Raw genomic sequence first — 14,870 nt, 5'->3', positions numbered from 1 at the left:
AAACATTAGGAACAGGAAACGCGATGATGCCACTATCCTTCGTTCTCAATCAAATTAGGAGACATATTCCGCTTTACAAAAGGACCTGGAGCTTGCATCCATCTGCATGCTGGGCTAGCAGAGGATGCCTTCGTCACCTGCAAATGTGCTGTCTGCTACGGTAGGAATTTAGCGTTCCTTCTAACTAAGTGGAATAATGTGCTTCTGATTAAATTGTCAGAATTCGTTGCGAGCTTCTTCCAACGATAGCCATCAATGGTAGGCTTGGCCCCTGTTTTAGTCGACGAAAAGGAGAACGGATGTGTGCCCATCCTCGTTCGCGAGAACTTGTCTGCTGTCCAGTTCCCCCGCATGTTTTGAACAGTAACACCTCAGCGACAAGCAATTGCTCTCTTCGAATCAGTCTCCTCTTCGGTGAAGCAGAGAGGGAAACGTCTGGGCTATCAAGGAGTTCTAGGCACGATCGATGACAGTCATCCAGTTCGCATGATGGAAAGTCGGATGCATGCTCCTGAAAGCGTTGGCTTTGCTTTTTAACAGCCTTTTCTTATAACCCCTGAATCAGTTTAGCTGCAGATAGCGTCAGTCCGTCGATCGACACGCGAGGAAAAAGTCAATCGATCAAATAAGACCGATGCAAATCGGAGGAGGGTGTAGGTCACCGCTGTTGTTCTGCTGTGCCAGCACGAAGATGCAGAAATGAGCTCCTGAAAGGCAGCAGGTTCCGATCAGTCCACTGACTTCGGCACGTCGCTCAAGCGTATAGTATGATGGGCGTGTCTCTAGTTGTGTGAGGAAGCAACATGCCACCCCTACAACAAGAACATGCTGCACACTGGGCAAGACAGGGGAATCTGGTCTTTGATTTCTTTGAAGCTTTGGCGATAGAGATTGCTTGGCGGCAATTCGTGTATCCAGTTATTGCACATTGTCTCACTGATGACGGTCAGATGCTCTTGCTGAAAACTAAATTTTTAGGTCCCCCCTTGGCTACAAGCGACGCAGAAGGCTGCTGCAAGCGGGATGCGGAATCCCTCAATACTGCTCAAGCTTCTCACACATTGCAGCCGCCTTTCATGTTTGAAACCATCTGTAAAATGCAGGACGACGGCAAGATGCCTACAAACAAACGCCTGAGCATGCGCATTGAATCTTTATCGGCTTCAGCGGTTGTAATTGAGGGCAGTCGTACATACGAGTGTATACAGTTGCCACCAATATTATTTTGGACTAAAACTCCTCCTGTATCAGATATATTTTCATGGCTGTACGCTAAGTGAGTACTGTTAAACTGCATGTTGATCAAAACGATTCGCGGGCATGCATTCCTGACAGGTCGACACCCACCCACGCGTGCTGGAAGTCTTTGAGCTGAAGCTAAGAGTGATGCCCTCTGCATTTTACGCTCATTCGACGCAGGTTGCTGCTAGCGGTGCGCAAGTGGAGGTGGTAGATCATTCACACACTTTTTTGACGCTTCGCCCCCTGAAGTGTCTTTGATCGGGAATGGCTTTGCATGCAAAACTCGCATTCGTTGTCCGACGCATGCACAACGTCACAGAGGTGGAGACGTTTGCCTTGCGGAGAACTCCTCTCTAGTCCTATCCTAATATCAGCTGCTAAGAAGTGCTCTGTGGGTGATTCCCATTAGTCTCATGGTGCCGTTAGCTCAAGATCAGCCCGCAGGATGCGGCAAGTCGATGCGGTGTATCTAGCTGATCTAATTAATTTTCTGAAGACCCGACCCGTGTCTTTGGGGCGGTCACGATGGCGGACTGGCAACTGATAGCCTTCGTCAGCTTTAGCGTGGCAGGAGTGCTTTTGGTAGTTCTTGTTGTTGTAACCGTTGTACTGCTTCGTCGTCGCCGGTGTAACCGAATGAATTACTGCGATAAGGTCCTTGAGCTCAAAGAAAACTTGAAAGCTGCGCATGCAGCAAAGGAGGCAAAAGAAGAGGAGTTCACGAGCCTTCGCAGATCTGTTGCTGACTTCGACGCAGAGAGATCCCTGTTGTTGAAGAGGTTGGAATCTTGTGGCACAAACTCGACACCGGAAGAAATCCGGCGGTGTCTACGGGAGCTGCAGCTGTACTTGGCTTTCCAGTCGGCGAACTCATCCTGCTTGCGTAAAGCAGTAAACTCGGACTGCACAAAGGGCCCTCCAGCATTGCTGGCTGAAGTATGGCTGGTACACGGTCAGATCTACACAGCAAGGGACGACGACAGCTACCCTTCCCTAGGTGGGTATGGAGCGATGACAGTTTTCACGCAGAACGAATACCAGAAGATAGGCGAGGCAAACTCGCTTCCTACTAACGGGATACTCTAGTGTGCCGCCGCTGGCCCAGTAGCTGCAGTGATAAAAATCCATCTAGTCATGCACATCGCGACAAAGCAAACGGGGAATTGAAGCCGCTCTGTCGGTACCGTTTCGGGCTGCAATACTCATCCACAGTATTAACATGAAAAGGGACGTGCATCGTGTACACGCCATGGGTGTCCATAATTTTTGAACACGTAGCCGTTGTAAAGGCCACACACCCGGGCACCGTGTGATGCCAGTGGACGTCTGACGGTAGATGGCATAAAGAGAGGTATTTCTGCCTTGCAAACAGCGCCGAAGTTACAGGGGGATAGTGACTGATTGAGCTTTCAGCAACCTGGTCTCCTTCAGATATATCGTGGGTGCTGGAAGGAGATGTGGAATCAGGTTGCAGCGAAGATACTGACGGCTCCATCTGCACGGCTCCACATTGCATACGATTTACATCGAACACATCCTGGAGAGTTTGGCGCACTGTGTGTAGTATTACTCTTTCAACGCTCTGCAGTTGAGACGTTCTATGTCGCTCTTTAGTGCTATGAGATGCTGTCCTACTGTCAGCATCCAAGCTTCATACAAGCACGATTTTATGAACGTTTGCAGTACCGCATGATCAGTCCTGCTTCTCATGTTCGCAGATGACTTCCCCCCTCCATTTTCGCATACGAGGAGGTTGGCATACGGGCGCAAGCGCAGCAATATAAGAATTACCGAATGCTCTGCTTCTAACGAAGAGAAACCATTGGCAGGAGCAGCAGGAGTGTCGACCGTGGGTCCGTTTCCCGGTGGTGAAACGCATTGTGCCGGTCCTCCGTCTAGGTGGTGCCGTCCCCGACACAGGAGAGACTGCTGCTCAATACTGGACCCTCGTGAGGGTCAAGCCTCCACATCTTCTCACGCGAACACATTTTTTGTTGACTCCAGAGCAGCTGGCTGTTCTGGTGAAGAAACGACAGTAACAACAGAAACCTGTCCCAACCCAACAGAGACAGGGGGCTGCCAAGCGAGTTGTTCACGCTCTGCAACTGAAACAGTCACTTGCGGAGAAACCCACGGGGAGGGACAAACTCTGCTAAAATCGAATGCCGTCGAGGCATGCACCATCGAGGGTTTTAATCCACCTGAGACTAGTGTTCTCGTGGAAGGGGCGACGTTACGAGCCGGCTGCTGTCCGGGGAACAAAGCATGTTGTCCTACCGCCGTGATCCCCGCTCACACATTTGCGCCAGAATACATCTTCATTGGGGAACAGTGGCTTCCTGGGCCGTACGAGACAGCGAAAAACTGCTTTCACGACATCCCTCTTGTTCGACTGGCAAAGTTTAGCAGGCCAGATCACGTTAAAACTGACAGCTTCAAGACGGACGTGTATCAGCACGTCCTCCCATATGCCCACAGACTGGAAAATGTGCTACTCTCTTCGGAGCATACCAGTAGTCTGGATCTTGGCTCCTGTAGCAGGGACCATATCAAGCTTCAGTCTCGGGCGCTGGTCGGCATCTTGCCCTCTCTGCATGTGTCAACAAAGGCTGTCTCTTTCCCGCACCTTCGTTACAGTCTAGTTGAATACAATATAGAGCGTTTGACATGTATAAGCAGACGCGCCATGAGAGATTACATCGGAGAGACACTCAACCAGCCCTTGTATATTATCGTGAGGGTTTTTGAGCGCAATAGCGTCCCCGGAGCGACCCCTCCTGCATCTCCGGATAATGAACAAACAGACGAACTTGTCTCGGAGAAGGAGCAAGAGAGCTGGACGCTAGTATATGAGGCCCCGCCAGTGTGTCTGACAGAATTAGAGGGTCGAGTAATGGACGATGAGGTTATTACTTTCGACGACGATTCTCACTTCCACTACAAGCATCCGTACACTCCTCCGCCGCCTACGTTGTTCCAGGCCCAGGTTGCTGGCCAGCATGAGCAGCCTGCTGACTATACTAGTTGCCATCTGCCCGTGGTGAGTCCTCGTGCAAGCACTGCGCCATACGCAGGATTCGATTCCGTAGCGAAGGACTAAAATAAGATTGGTTCTCCCTTATGCTGCAGCACAAAATTCACAGTTAGACGCGGTTATTCAGCTACCAGCAGGTAATCGACGGTTATCCTCAGCGGCGGACGACCTCAGGATAAAATACGACAGCAACGGTTCCCGTTTACTTCAGTTGCTACATGTATCCGTGACAGTATCGATGTGAAAGGGGATTGAGGAGGACGTTATTCCATGCAGTCACGCGAATATACGAACTCGGACGTTACATATGCCAGCCCAAGCGAAGACCACCATTCGCACTCATGAGCACATGACTAAAGGACACTTTGTTGTACCAGCAGCTACCTCCTTTATCTTATACCATATTTGGTACCGTCGCTATTTCGAGGATACTACGTCACTGATCTAACGATGGAACCATTTTCTGTATTGGTTCTTTCATTGCCTTGCATTGATTGTATTGTAGTAGTTTCATAGATCATCTAGTCACATCTAATTGGTTCTAGCAACCCTGCAGGTATCGGAACCACGTCAGTTGTTATCTGACCGGAATTGCATGGCCTGAGTACGTAGGGAAGAGCAAATGTTAAACTCAGCTTTGAGGATAACAGTCCAGTTTTTTCTTTTAATTGATACGATTCTTGTGGCCGGGTGGTCGATCGACGTGAGACATGGTACTTGGAATCAGGTTGAAATTCGATGCGTTTAGATTCACCCGAGTTTTCGAATCTGCAAGTCGAGCAATTTCCATCTCCGGCATTGTGGTGATATGCCTACACCAGGCTTATTAAACACGTGATGGAATGCACTATAGTATCATTTTCGGTGTCTGTACTACGTCACTCAAGCGAATGCACACACGCTGAGTGCCCTCTCACTCAACCACTCACATAAGGCTCTCTCCGTGCATGAAGAAAAGTCCATGTGCGCTGTACGGACAACGATGCTACTGTGTGGTCCGTCTTTACTATAGAACAAGGGCAGCCAAGGTCTTTTAGCATCCCATACCACTGAATATGGGCTAGTGCTACCATGCAGTCATCGGCTTGAGAATCCGGTTGCACGGATGTGCCCTCCGCGAACCTCTGCGCTCGATGCCGACATCATTGGGAATAAGGACGTTTCCTCACCTGGGCCCGCGGTTGGCACTGCCTTTAGAGACAAGCGCCACGGTAAGCGACCCTAAGTGACATATCCCTTTATCTGGTGGCTCAAACAGAAAGTATATCAATGCGTACGAAAAACTAACGGTCGCATTGAATGAGGATTCTGTCCAAGAGTTTACCTGAGTACCCAGCCGTTGCCTAGTGTTATGTTGAAATCGCGATCAGTGATTATCGTGCTGGTTCCGTGACACGCTCTAGAGATATCAGCCTACGAAGCACCAGCTTTGACATCCATGCTCCTCTATTTTTGTCAGAGCGATACTACCACCCTGCCAGGCGACTTTACCCAACAGAGAGCGGCCAGGTATCGTATGTCGGACATACACACTCTGCGGATATCACAGAATATGGCAGGTTAGCTGAAGGGTTGGGCTGTCACAAAGTGCACCCCCGTGCATTCTCAGCGTCTTCAGGAGAGCGTGCAGAAGCTGTTGATTTCCTAGGGGCCGGAAACACATCTAGCAGCGCCGACCCGTGTTGGCCCACGAAAAAAAGCGCATCGTGGACAGTGCAGTCAACCTCGACAAGGACCGTTGAATCAGCGTTGACTGAGGCGTCAAAGCATTTGGAAGCTGCCATTCGGTTCAAGGACGCGTGTTTGTTTCAGCAGGGCCTTCTATTCGAGAATGAAGTGATTTCCGTTACGTGTCTTGTGGGTACTACAGTCTTCCCTAATCAAGGTGTGCTGCACGCCTCCATCGAACTGAGCATAGTAAACAATTTGTTAAGCGGAAGAGCCTGCTGTCCCACCGGAACCACCAGCAACGAAATGGAAGCACCAACCGGATTTCAATCGGTCCGCATAGAAATCGAGAGCATCGAAAAAGATTCACTTTCCTTTTCGGTCTCTCCGATGGTCCGCGCTCCTTTTGCTGGACCACGATCGCCAGGACGGGTGATCCAAGCAATCACTGCCACCATCCTGCAACCTTTCCAACTCGTGCCAGAAGTTACGCTAGAGGCTGTTCTTCCGGATGGTTCAGTGAAAAGAAGCACGTTTCCTCTTCCTCTTGTAATAACGCAGTTTATGAGCCCAGTAACACTGTCTCCGGCCGCATTCATGCACCTGTGGTTCGATGGAGCGCTGCATTCCAGATTAATGGGTATTCGTCTTTCCCGTAGGCTGAAAACTGGTGATCCTTCTGAACTGTTGACCATTGTCACGTTCAATGGGAAATTCAGAGCAATTCATGGAATCAAACACGGCCTGGCAGAAAATTCTATTCTTTCTATCGGAGAGCTAGCGGCAATCGGGAACATGCCGACGAACTGCTGCTGTTTGGTCAGAGTCTGGCAAGGGCCGTTCAGTGCTGCTTCGATGGCAAAGTTGGAAGTGAAGGCTCAGGATCGACGAGTTGCTGCCGCAGTATTTGAGCTTCTTGTCTATGCCATGGAAGATGAAGAATAGTCCTCGAAACAGTTGTCGCCTCGCAGGCTAATGCATGAATCCAATGCTTTCAAACTTCCCCTGCTACGCGCTTCTTAGGTTTTCAGGGTCCCCTGTCCTCTTACCTCTGTTTACCAGAGATGCCTGCCGGCCCAGGAACTGGAATATCGTTCAATGTGATCGCGCGTTGTTGAGTCTAATGCTTGGTACAAAAGCGTGTTGTCGTCTACCGTCGTGAACTTGCCGTCACTTCGTCTGCGCCGCACCTGTATTCTTATGTTGTCCGCTGAGACCACGTGACGTCAATGGTCCAGTCGCCATATCTGCTCTTTGCGAGTCTAAATAAGGGTTGTTTTCTGAAGTTGTCACAAGTCTCTTGCAGGTGCTGACCATACAACCCAATTCGGCCAGTGCTTGAGTTACTTCTCTCCTGTCACCTGTCGTAACTGACCCCCTGTGGCGGTAGTGATTCGATTACAGCATTAGACTGTAGTCACAGCTACCCCATCTGTCTGTAGTTTCTCGCGAGAAACGGCCGTTTTATCATCCGTTTGTCTCTGGTCGTGTCGTTGAGGCCAGTCCTCTAATTCAACATCGGTCTCCGAGCTGACGTTCGCTGGAACTTACTGATATGAATTGAAGGTTTCACTCTCATACAAACTTGTTTGAGCTTTATACGATTCTATATGGGAATGCCACTGCCCAGGGTTATGGTTTGCCTCCGATTCATAAAGCCGTGTCTTCGGGAAGCAGGAACTGTAAACCTCATACCTGTTTCCGCTGTAGAGGAACTTGTTCGGTGGCATGCTCCTTGCACATCGTCGCTACAACCTGAAACACAGCTTGAACGACCATTATGGACCACTGTGTTAAGAACAAAGAGAGTGTTACGTAGTGGCGCAGCGATTGTCGAAACCAACGTACCTGCACCACGGGGAATCGCCCATCTGACGAGGGATAGCACAAATGTTGAAATTGCTAGAGTGCTCAGAAATAGTTCTCTAAAGTTGCTTGCGACCACAGTCGGTATTTCTGAGCCATCATTGCATCCATTGGATATTCGCCAGTGTCAGTCTATCCTAAGGTCGTTGTTCAGCTGTTTCCTCGCCCCGAGGTACCGAGACGTCTCGTTGTGTCTGCAAGAGAGCATCTGCGATGTTTCCTGCCATTCAGCCAGTCGAGCACACTGCAGGAGAGACCAGACACCTCAACGCAATGATTTAGGTACTCATCTTCATTGGTCGCATGAAACCAAAATCAATGGATTCGTGCCAAAATGCCCACTCGCTCGCGATGACAGAAATTATTTCACTTTCCGATGAACGAGTACGTGGCCGTAGTTGTGAAGATAGGCGACTCGCGAAATCTGACTTTCATCGATGTCCCATTAGCCGTTTTCCCACTGCAGCGCCGAAACATCTTTGTGACCTTTCTGTTGTCCCGCACCCCGAAGAGGGGTGGCTGCATGCAGAATGCAATTGTCGACGAACTGCTTTCCGTCTCTCATCTTCAGATCATCCTCATTTCATTTCTGTTTTTCTTGACTCTCGCTAGAAGTATATATATACATGTAACGTCCGGAAGAGGAATGCCCCTACTATGAAAAGCAGCTTATTTCTGCATCGCATTTCCGGCTGTAGTGCAAGAGTTCGGAAGCACTGAAATAGAAACATTCATGGCTCCCAAGTTGCCGATACTGTCGACACCACACCGAACTTGCAAAAACTGAAACGTCATTTTCTCACGTATTAGCCTCCTTCGAGTACGAAGAAGGCAGCTCGTTCGCCGCAGGGCTTGATTTTGCCACAGATCCTTATCCTGACGGGGACAGTCAGTACTTCTCACGACCGAAGGCTTCCATGACAGTCACAGACAACTGGCAGCTGGTTTTGTTGCAGTTCGTGTGTGTGTGCATGAAGTTAGCATTGTCATTCCTGAATCAAGGACAGCGTTTTACTTAATCAGCCACATGCCTTGCTATGTGGAAGTCTGTCGTCGGTTCAATCGGATAATTCGTGTATTGGTTTGCTGCGAAGAGCTGATATACTTTTGCGGAAGTCCCGTGAAGCTGGTAACATTTTCAACCTCATAGTTGTGGAGTGTAACTTCATCGCATAAACATACTAGAAATGCAATCATTGTAGGACACAAATCGACTGCACTAGGGAAGGGAGCTGTGCCACAAATGTGCAATCGGTACAGGTGGAAACATCGAAAGTTACACAGGTTCGTTTCTGTACGTCTGAAATCTTTGTAATGAGGAAAGAGGCTGATCCGGTTCAGATACGTAGTTTTAGACGCTTGCACATAATACTCGAAAGTTCTGTCAGACAACACAAGCTGTCCGTAGATGTCCTGATGAGTGGTGACGGTGTCGCGCGAGACATGGCTCACGCCAGTGACGTCGCTGTCTCAGTTTTCCGTACGAGGAACGTGTCAGATCGACTTAACTAGCAGCGTAGGTGGCCCAAGTGCGTTTCTGTCCAAGAGCTGGCAAAGGTTTCCAGACAAGCAGACACTCCCATTTTCAACGGAAAGTCTTGAGCCATGCGTCGTCTCGTGCAAGCACGTATCGACCGCCAGCGCGCGGTCGAGGTGCGAGAGAATCAATTGCGCGAACACCTCAAGTCGATTTCCCTCGTGAATATGAAGACTCAGAGCGACAGACGCGTCGAGGCCTTGAGACGGGAGCGGGAGAAGAAGGAAGAAATGATGACACTTGAGTTGGATGCAATGTTTACGATGCATGATCAAGACGCGTGCCGAAAAAAGCGACTTATCGAGCTTGAGGAGATGACTGCAGCAGAACTGCAGCGGGAACAGGCAGAAAGAACGAGAGCTGAAACTTACAAAAGGCGAGTATGTGACGAGAGTGAAGAGCTGAGGCATCTGAAAGAAAAGCTCCAGATGGCCAAGGTTAACAGAGAAAGGGCTGCTCAAGTGATCGAGCACCAGATCCGAGCGTAAGTGCGAATACGGGCTGTGGGGGGGTTTCTGTCCTATTCATCAGTTTCTGCTAAAAACTCCAATACTGTAGGGACGCCAACAGCATCATCGTTGGATTTCGACTGTAACTAGTTCCGTCCGTGGAGACGTCATCTACTTGTCAGAGCCCCTTCCCAGGACTGAATCCGTCAGTCGACTGCCACAACAGCTGCACACCATTACTAGCTATTCTATCTTCTGTTGTACCTGAAACGCAGAGGCAAAGCATGGCCATCTCACAGTTATATCTTGTTTGCGGGACTCAGCAGCATCTTGGCCGTCGCATTTTCGAAGGCGTGAGGTTTCATCGGGCCCTGCGAGCATGCAACCATCACAACGGGAAAAGTCGATTGTTCGTCCCGCAGGGTGGAAGAAGAAGAAATCCAAGCCGCCATAGACGCTCAGGTTGAGGCTGGCCGCCTTCATTTGTTGGAGGAAGAAAAGCGACTGCAACTGCAGCATTTGGAAAAGGAACGTGCCGCCAAGGATATGCAGAGACAGCAGATTGGCGAACGAAGAGAATCCAGAAAACGAGAAGCTGCTGAAGAATATAACAGAGATAAAGCCCAGGTACGGGCGAAGCACTGCGACGATGACACTCCCAGATGTTCTGTCTCAATCAGATATTATGTCTCCTGTGCATCCAATTCAACAAGCCCGAATACGTCCAGGCGATACTCACGTCACCGAGCAGGGCTTTCGATTGACTGGACGTTGACAAAATGACACAACGAAAATGTCTCCAATCTTGGTAACATTATATCCACTGAGCACAAGTCGTCCTGTATCAACTACCTTGGTTCCGAGAGACACCAATCAAGAGAAAACTCACGTGTGAGTTCCAGAATGCCGTCAAAATCCTTTACCAGAGCCACTACTCCAAGCCAGACACACACTCAGCCTGACGGTGGCAGGCTGGTGTCGTTACACCACTCAAAATTGGCGGTCCATGGTCTGTACTAGAGCCGTTTTGACGCTGTTACAACCCAGCACCAATTTTCCTCTCTGCAGGTTCAGGATCTTATTAGACAGCTTCTGGAACAAGAGGATCAAGATAACCGCAGGAATGCTGCGAAACGAGCAGCGGAGCGGCAGCAAATTCAAGAATCTCTACGGCAAAAGGAATTGTGGCGCCAGCAACAAATAGCTCTGTCTGAACACGAAGATGCAAAGATTAGGGTGAGACAATACCACTCTGTTAACTTTACGTGAACGATCAAAACGCTAATAATTGAATAGCATGAAGGTTACTTCATGAGACTGATCCATCAAAAAAAATTTTATTCTCTCCCGACGGAGATCAGGCAGTTCATTTTTGCAACAGAACTACTCTTTTTCAGGAGTATGCCGCTTTGCAAGCTGCTCGCAACGAGAAGTTGGATCAAGAGCGTGAGGAGAGGGAAGCAGAGAAGCGCCGAGTGCTTCTCGAATTGTCGAGACAGAAATTGGAAAGGGATGCAAGAGAGAAGGAACATCAGCAGCTTCTAGATGACCTTCATCTCGATGAGAAAGAAGAGCTGGAACGGCAGAAGGCGGAAGCAGAATCCCGGAGAAAGTGAGTTCTCGGCAACGGTATTCCAGTTAGTGCACTGGACTGCTATCCACCTCAGTCACCATTTATCTGGATGATTCAAGCACTGAATGAAGAGTACCCCTATATCATGGTCAGACATGCGGTTGCGCCAGTGGCACACGGAGCACCACTGGTACTTCTATTCTCCACAGCGGCCACTACCTTGGAATTTAATGAGTTAACCTCCCCAGTCTACATGGAACTATCAGCCACTATTGGTCTGAAGACCATGCAAATTTAGTTAAATGTGACTGTAGTACCACAAATACGGAACCACTTCTGAATGCCTGTGCAACTCTATTTGCTTGCTCGACTTTCCGTGTTTAACAGACAAGAAGACAGAAAGGCCCTGCTTCGAGCTTTCGACGAGCAGATGGCCGAGAAGGAACGTCGGCGGCAAGAAGCGCTGGAGAATGAGCAGGTCTATCGTCAAAAGCTCCTTGCGCAGTTTGCCGAGCAAGACAGGATAGAACAAATGAACGAGCAGAAGAAGCGCTTGAGGATTCAAGAGCACATGCGTCAAGTAAGGATTTCTAGGGAGGGGCTGCTGCAAAACAGTACTTGGCTGGTTCGCTCCACGTGCAAAGATCTTGTTACCCCAGGGACGTTCCGCATCAAAATACCCGCTGATACCACACGCTTGTCAGCCTGTTCAATCACCTCAGGGACTGAGCCTAGCTCGTTATTGTTTCTCACAAAAAAAGACTGGTTCCATCCGTTCAACCGATAGGTCATCAGGCTGCCTTTTTTGCCTTTTGTTATCGGAGCGGTATCCTCTGGGGTGACGGAAAACGGAAAAAAATGGACTCGTTCCTTTTTCACGCTCAGGTAGAACGGTTGATCATCCAACGACGACAACTATTTGAAGCAGAGAGAGAAGCGGAAAAGCAGACTTGGGAACGGTTGGCTGCAGTTGAAGAAGAGAAACAAACGGTTGTCGAGCAAGAGCGCCTGCGGCTCCTGCGGGAGCATGCTGAACTGGCGAAGTTCTTGCCCAAGGGCACCTTGAAGAAACCTCAGGAACTTGATCTCCTTCATGAAGCGGCTGCCCAGAAACGCCGTCTCTGTAGAACTCAGTTCACGTTGACATAAAGCGAAGCCTCCACAGAAGAGAAATCACATGCATGCTTCCATTTCTGCTACTAACTTTTTTCCACGCGTGAACGAGTCCAAAGCAAAATGGTCTGTTGTATGCCGTAGTTACACGACTCCGCTACTTATTCTCGAGGCAGCTACCGTCGAAGACCAACGTCGCTCCCCATGCAACATGGTCTTCCAAGCTGGATGAGCATATTTGTTTTCTCCGCGGTGCGAACTTTTCAATCATGCCACTCGCCTGAGCTCGTTTACATTTATGTGCACGAGGGATTCGCGCATCACCCATCAAAGAGAATGGCACTTCCACGTGGGCAGAAACGGACTCTTGTTCATTTAGGCAGGTTGAGAGTTCCTCGGCTCACCATCCCAGAGAGCCTCTTGACAGAAAAAAGCAATTTTCACAAAGAAACAATTCATTTAAAGCCGGTTCCTTCGTTACCAGATGAAATTCAAACACGCTCTTTCCGTGACAGGGTACCACGAACTGAACAAAGCATTAGTCAGTGTTGACAGCGGTAACAGACTTGGTAGGCGTTCGCATCGACGTTAGTATTTGCTCGTAAGACCGTTAGCAGCCCCACACATCGGGCTGCGTTGTCAGATACCCAAACACACGGCACCATGGACACATTCATCCACGCACGACGCAGTTTATTCCGTGTTTTCGTGGTAGTTGATTTGTGTCTAGTGTCGTCGGTCTCTTGCGAGCAACACCTGCTTTGCGTCATGGATATGTAAGAGTCATGTAGTAATGTTCTCCGAAGAAAATCACTCAAATGATGCTACTCGAAGCCACGGCTCTTCGGCTGACGATATAGTTCACGCGCATTCGAAGCACACGCACAGACGACTACCTTGTGATAATGAGGCTCAGAGACCCGCTTTCGCGGGTTGTCGTAATAATTACAAATGCGTTATTCATCTTTTGTGGCTGAAAATGATGCAGAAAACATTGCAATCAGTGTAACCGTTTTGAAAGGATACAAATGCTGCTCTGCAGTAACGTTGGGGCTGATGACACGGGAGAGCGCATGATGAGTCTTTCGTAGTAGCTACGCTGGGGAAGCGGTAGAAGAAGCTCACTGCGACGCTTTCGTGGCACGGACGACTACCGAAGTGGTACATCCGCAACTTTGTGAACGGCCTCACGGAATTTGTGTGAAAGCAGTTCACACGTTTCCACCTCTGTTCATCCTACCTCACGCGGTGTTTCTTACAGTTTGGCGGCACGGGTGATAGAAACACCGCAGTGAGTCGAACACAAAGTGTCGTCCTTCACTCTCCACGCCGTCGTCTCAAGGTCTCCTCGTTTCATTTGCAGCCTTCAGATTATTCTTACAGAGCCGGACAAAAGAACAGCTCATCATTCCGCACGAAGACGAACTTCAGTCTCGCGCTTTCAAATGAAGCTTTTCTTCGTCTTCACGAATTTAGTAGTGGGACGACGTGTAGAGTTTTCGCCTACAATGTTGAGTGCAGCAGAGAAAGGGTGCGGATCGTTCCCTCGATGTCCCCCCAGATAAAAATAAGTCACCACTCTGTTTAAGGTTTTCCTTTTCTCAGATCCACAGCACTGAGCTAATAATTTGTCTCTTCCAACGGTGCCACCTATCTATTTGTCCGCTCAGTGATATACTCGCACAAACGTGCAGATGCACAGTCGGTTTTCACTCACACAGCACCAACAATTTACGCAATCCCGGTATACTAGCACACGCAACACGTCAGTAACTGCTCACAATCTTAACTGGAGTTCCGCCTGCTTGAGCAGCAGGGGCATTACCTTTCCGCTCCGCGCCGGCATCGTTGCAGCTGCTGTGGGTACACCCCGAAAAATGCTTGCCTCCTTTGGTGTGTGCCCTACGAAAAAAGAGGAACTTGTGGGTAGATGTCACGTTTTGCACAACTGGACCACTTAAAATCAAGAGAGCTTCTCACAGCTGAGCTGTTTGTGACAACGGTCAAGTCACTTCCGGCAAGATTGCACAACTGAGCACAGGGATTTCCGTGTAAACGGCTTCCTAGCAACATGAAGTAAGGGACACCGCCATCACCTATCCCCACTATAGCGCACGTTCATCACACAAAAAAGGTCGCAATACGCCAGCCCTGCTAGTATGTCAGGTGTGCGTCCGCGCTCGCCCCCGAACCATGTCGGTGAATGCGTTATTTTTCTAACAAGCGGCTACGGAATAGAGAAACTTGGCGTAACACCGTCGTCAGTGGATAAAAAAATCTACCTTCATACTCGCCGATCAGGTGCGGGAATCTTCAAGGCCCCTCTTCCTTTGCGAACTGACGGTGAAGAACACAGGATCAATATACGTTTCACAAGGAGGATAGCTT

At 49.3% G+C, this 14,870-nt stretch overlaps 3 protein-coding genes across 3 annotated transcripts; all 3 read left to right on the top strand.

Annotated features, from left to right (window-relative positions):
* Positions 1-1,767: 1,767 nt before the first annotated feature.
* Positions 1,768-4,342, top strand: TGME49_212045 (hypothetical protein; the record flags this gene model as incomplete). The annotated part of the gene is made up of 2 exons (XM_018779557.1): positions 1,768-2,239; positions 2,961-4,342. 2 exons carry the CDS (start codon positions 1,768-1,770, stop codon positions 4,340-4,342), a joined length of 1,854 nt encoding a protein of 617 aa, XP_018635874.1.
* Positions 4,343-5,381: 1,039 nt separating this feature from the next.
* Positions 5,382-6,889, top strand: TGME49_212060 (hypothetical protein; the record flags this gene model as incomplete). The annotated part of the gene is made up of 3 exons (XM_002371767.1): positions 5,382-5,487; positions 5,736-5,835; positions 6,604-6,889. The coding sequence occupies 3 exons, from the start codon at positions 5,382-5,384 to the stop codon at positions 6,887-6,889; spliced, it is 492 nt and encodes a 163-aa protein (XP_002371808.1).
* A 1,972-nt stretch (positions 6,890-8,861) lies between these two features.
* TGME49_212075 (hypothetical protein) lies at positions 8,862-13,404 on the top strand. The gene is made up of 6 exons (XM_018779558.1): positions 8,862-9,831; positions 10,219-10,423; positions 10,865-11,032; positions 11,194-11,408; positions 11,757-11,949; positions 12,255-13,404. The coding sequence occupies exons 1-6, from the start codon at positions 9,416-9,418 to the stop codon at positions 12,516-12,518; spliced, it is 1,461 nt and encodes a 486-aa protein (XP_018635875.1). The 5' UTR covers positions 8,862-9,415; the 3' UTR covers positions 12,519-13,404.
* The last annotated feature ends 1,466 nt before the right edge of the window (positions 13,405-14,870 follow it).

This window comes from Toxoplasma gondii, chromosome X (genome assembly GCF_000006565.2).
Source record: "Toxoplasma gondii ME49 chromosome X, whole genome shotgun sequence".
NCBI lineage: Eukaryota > Apicomplexa > Conoidasida > Eucoccidiorida > Sarcocystidae > Toxoplasma > Toxoplasma gondii.
This window is presented reverse-complemented; position numbering and strand designations above follow the sequence as displayed.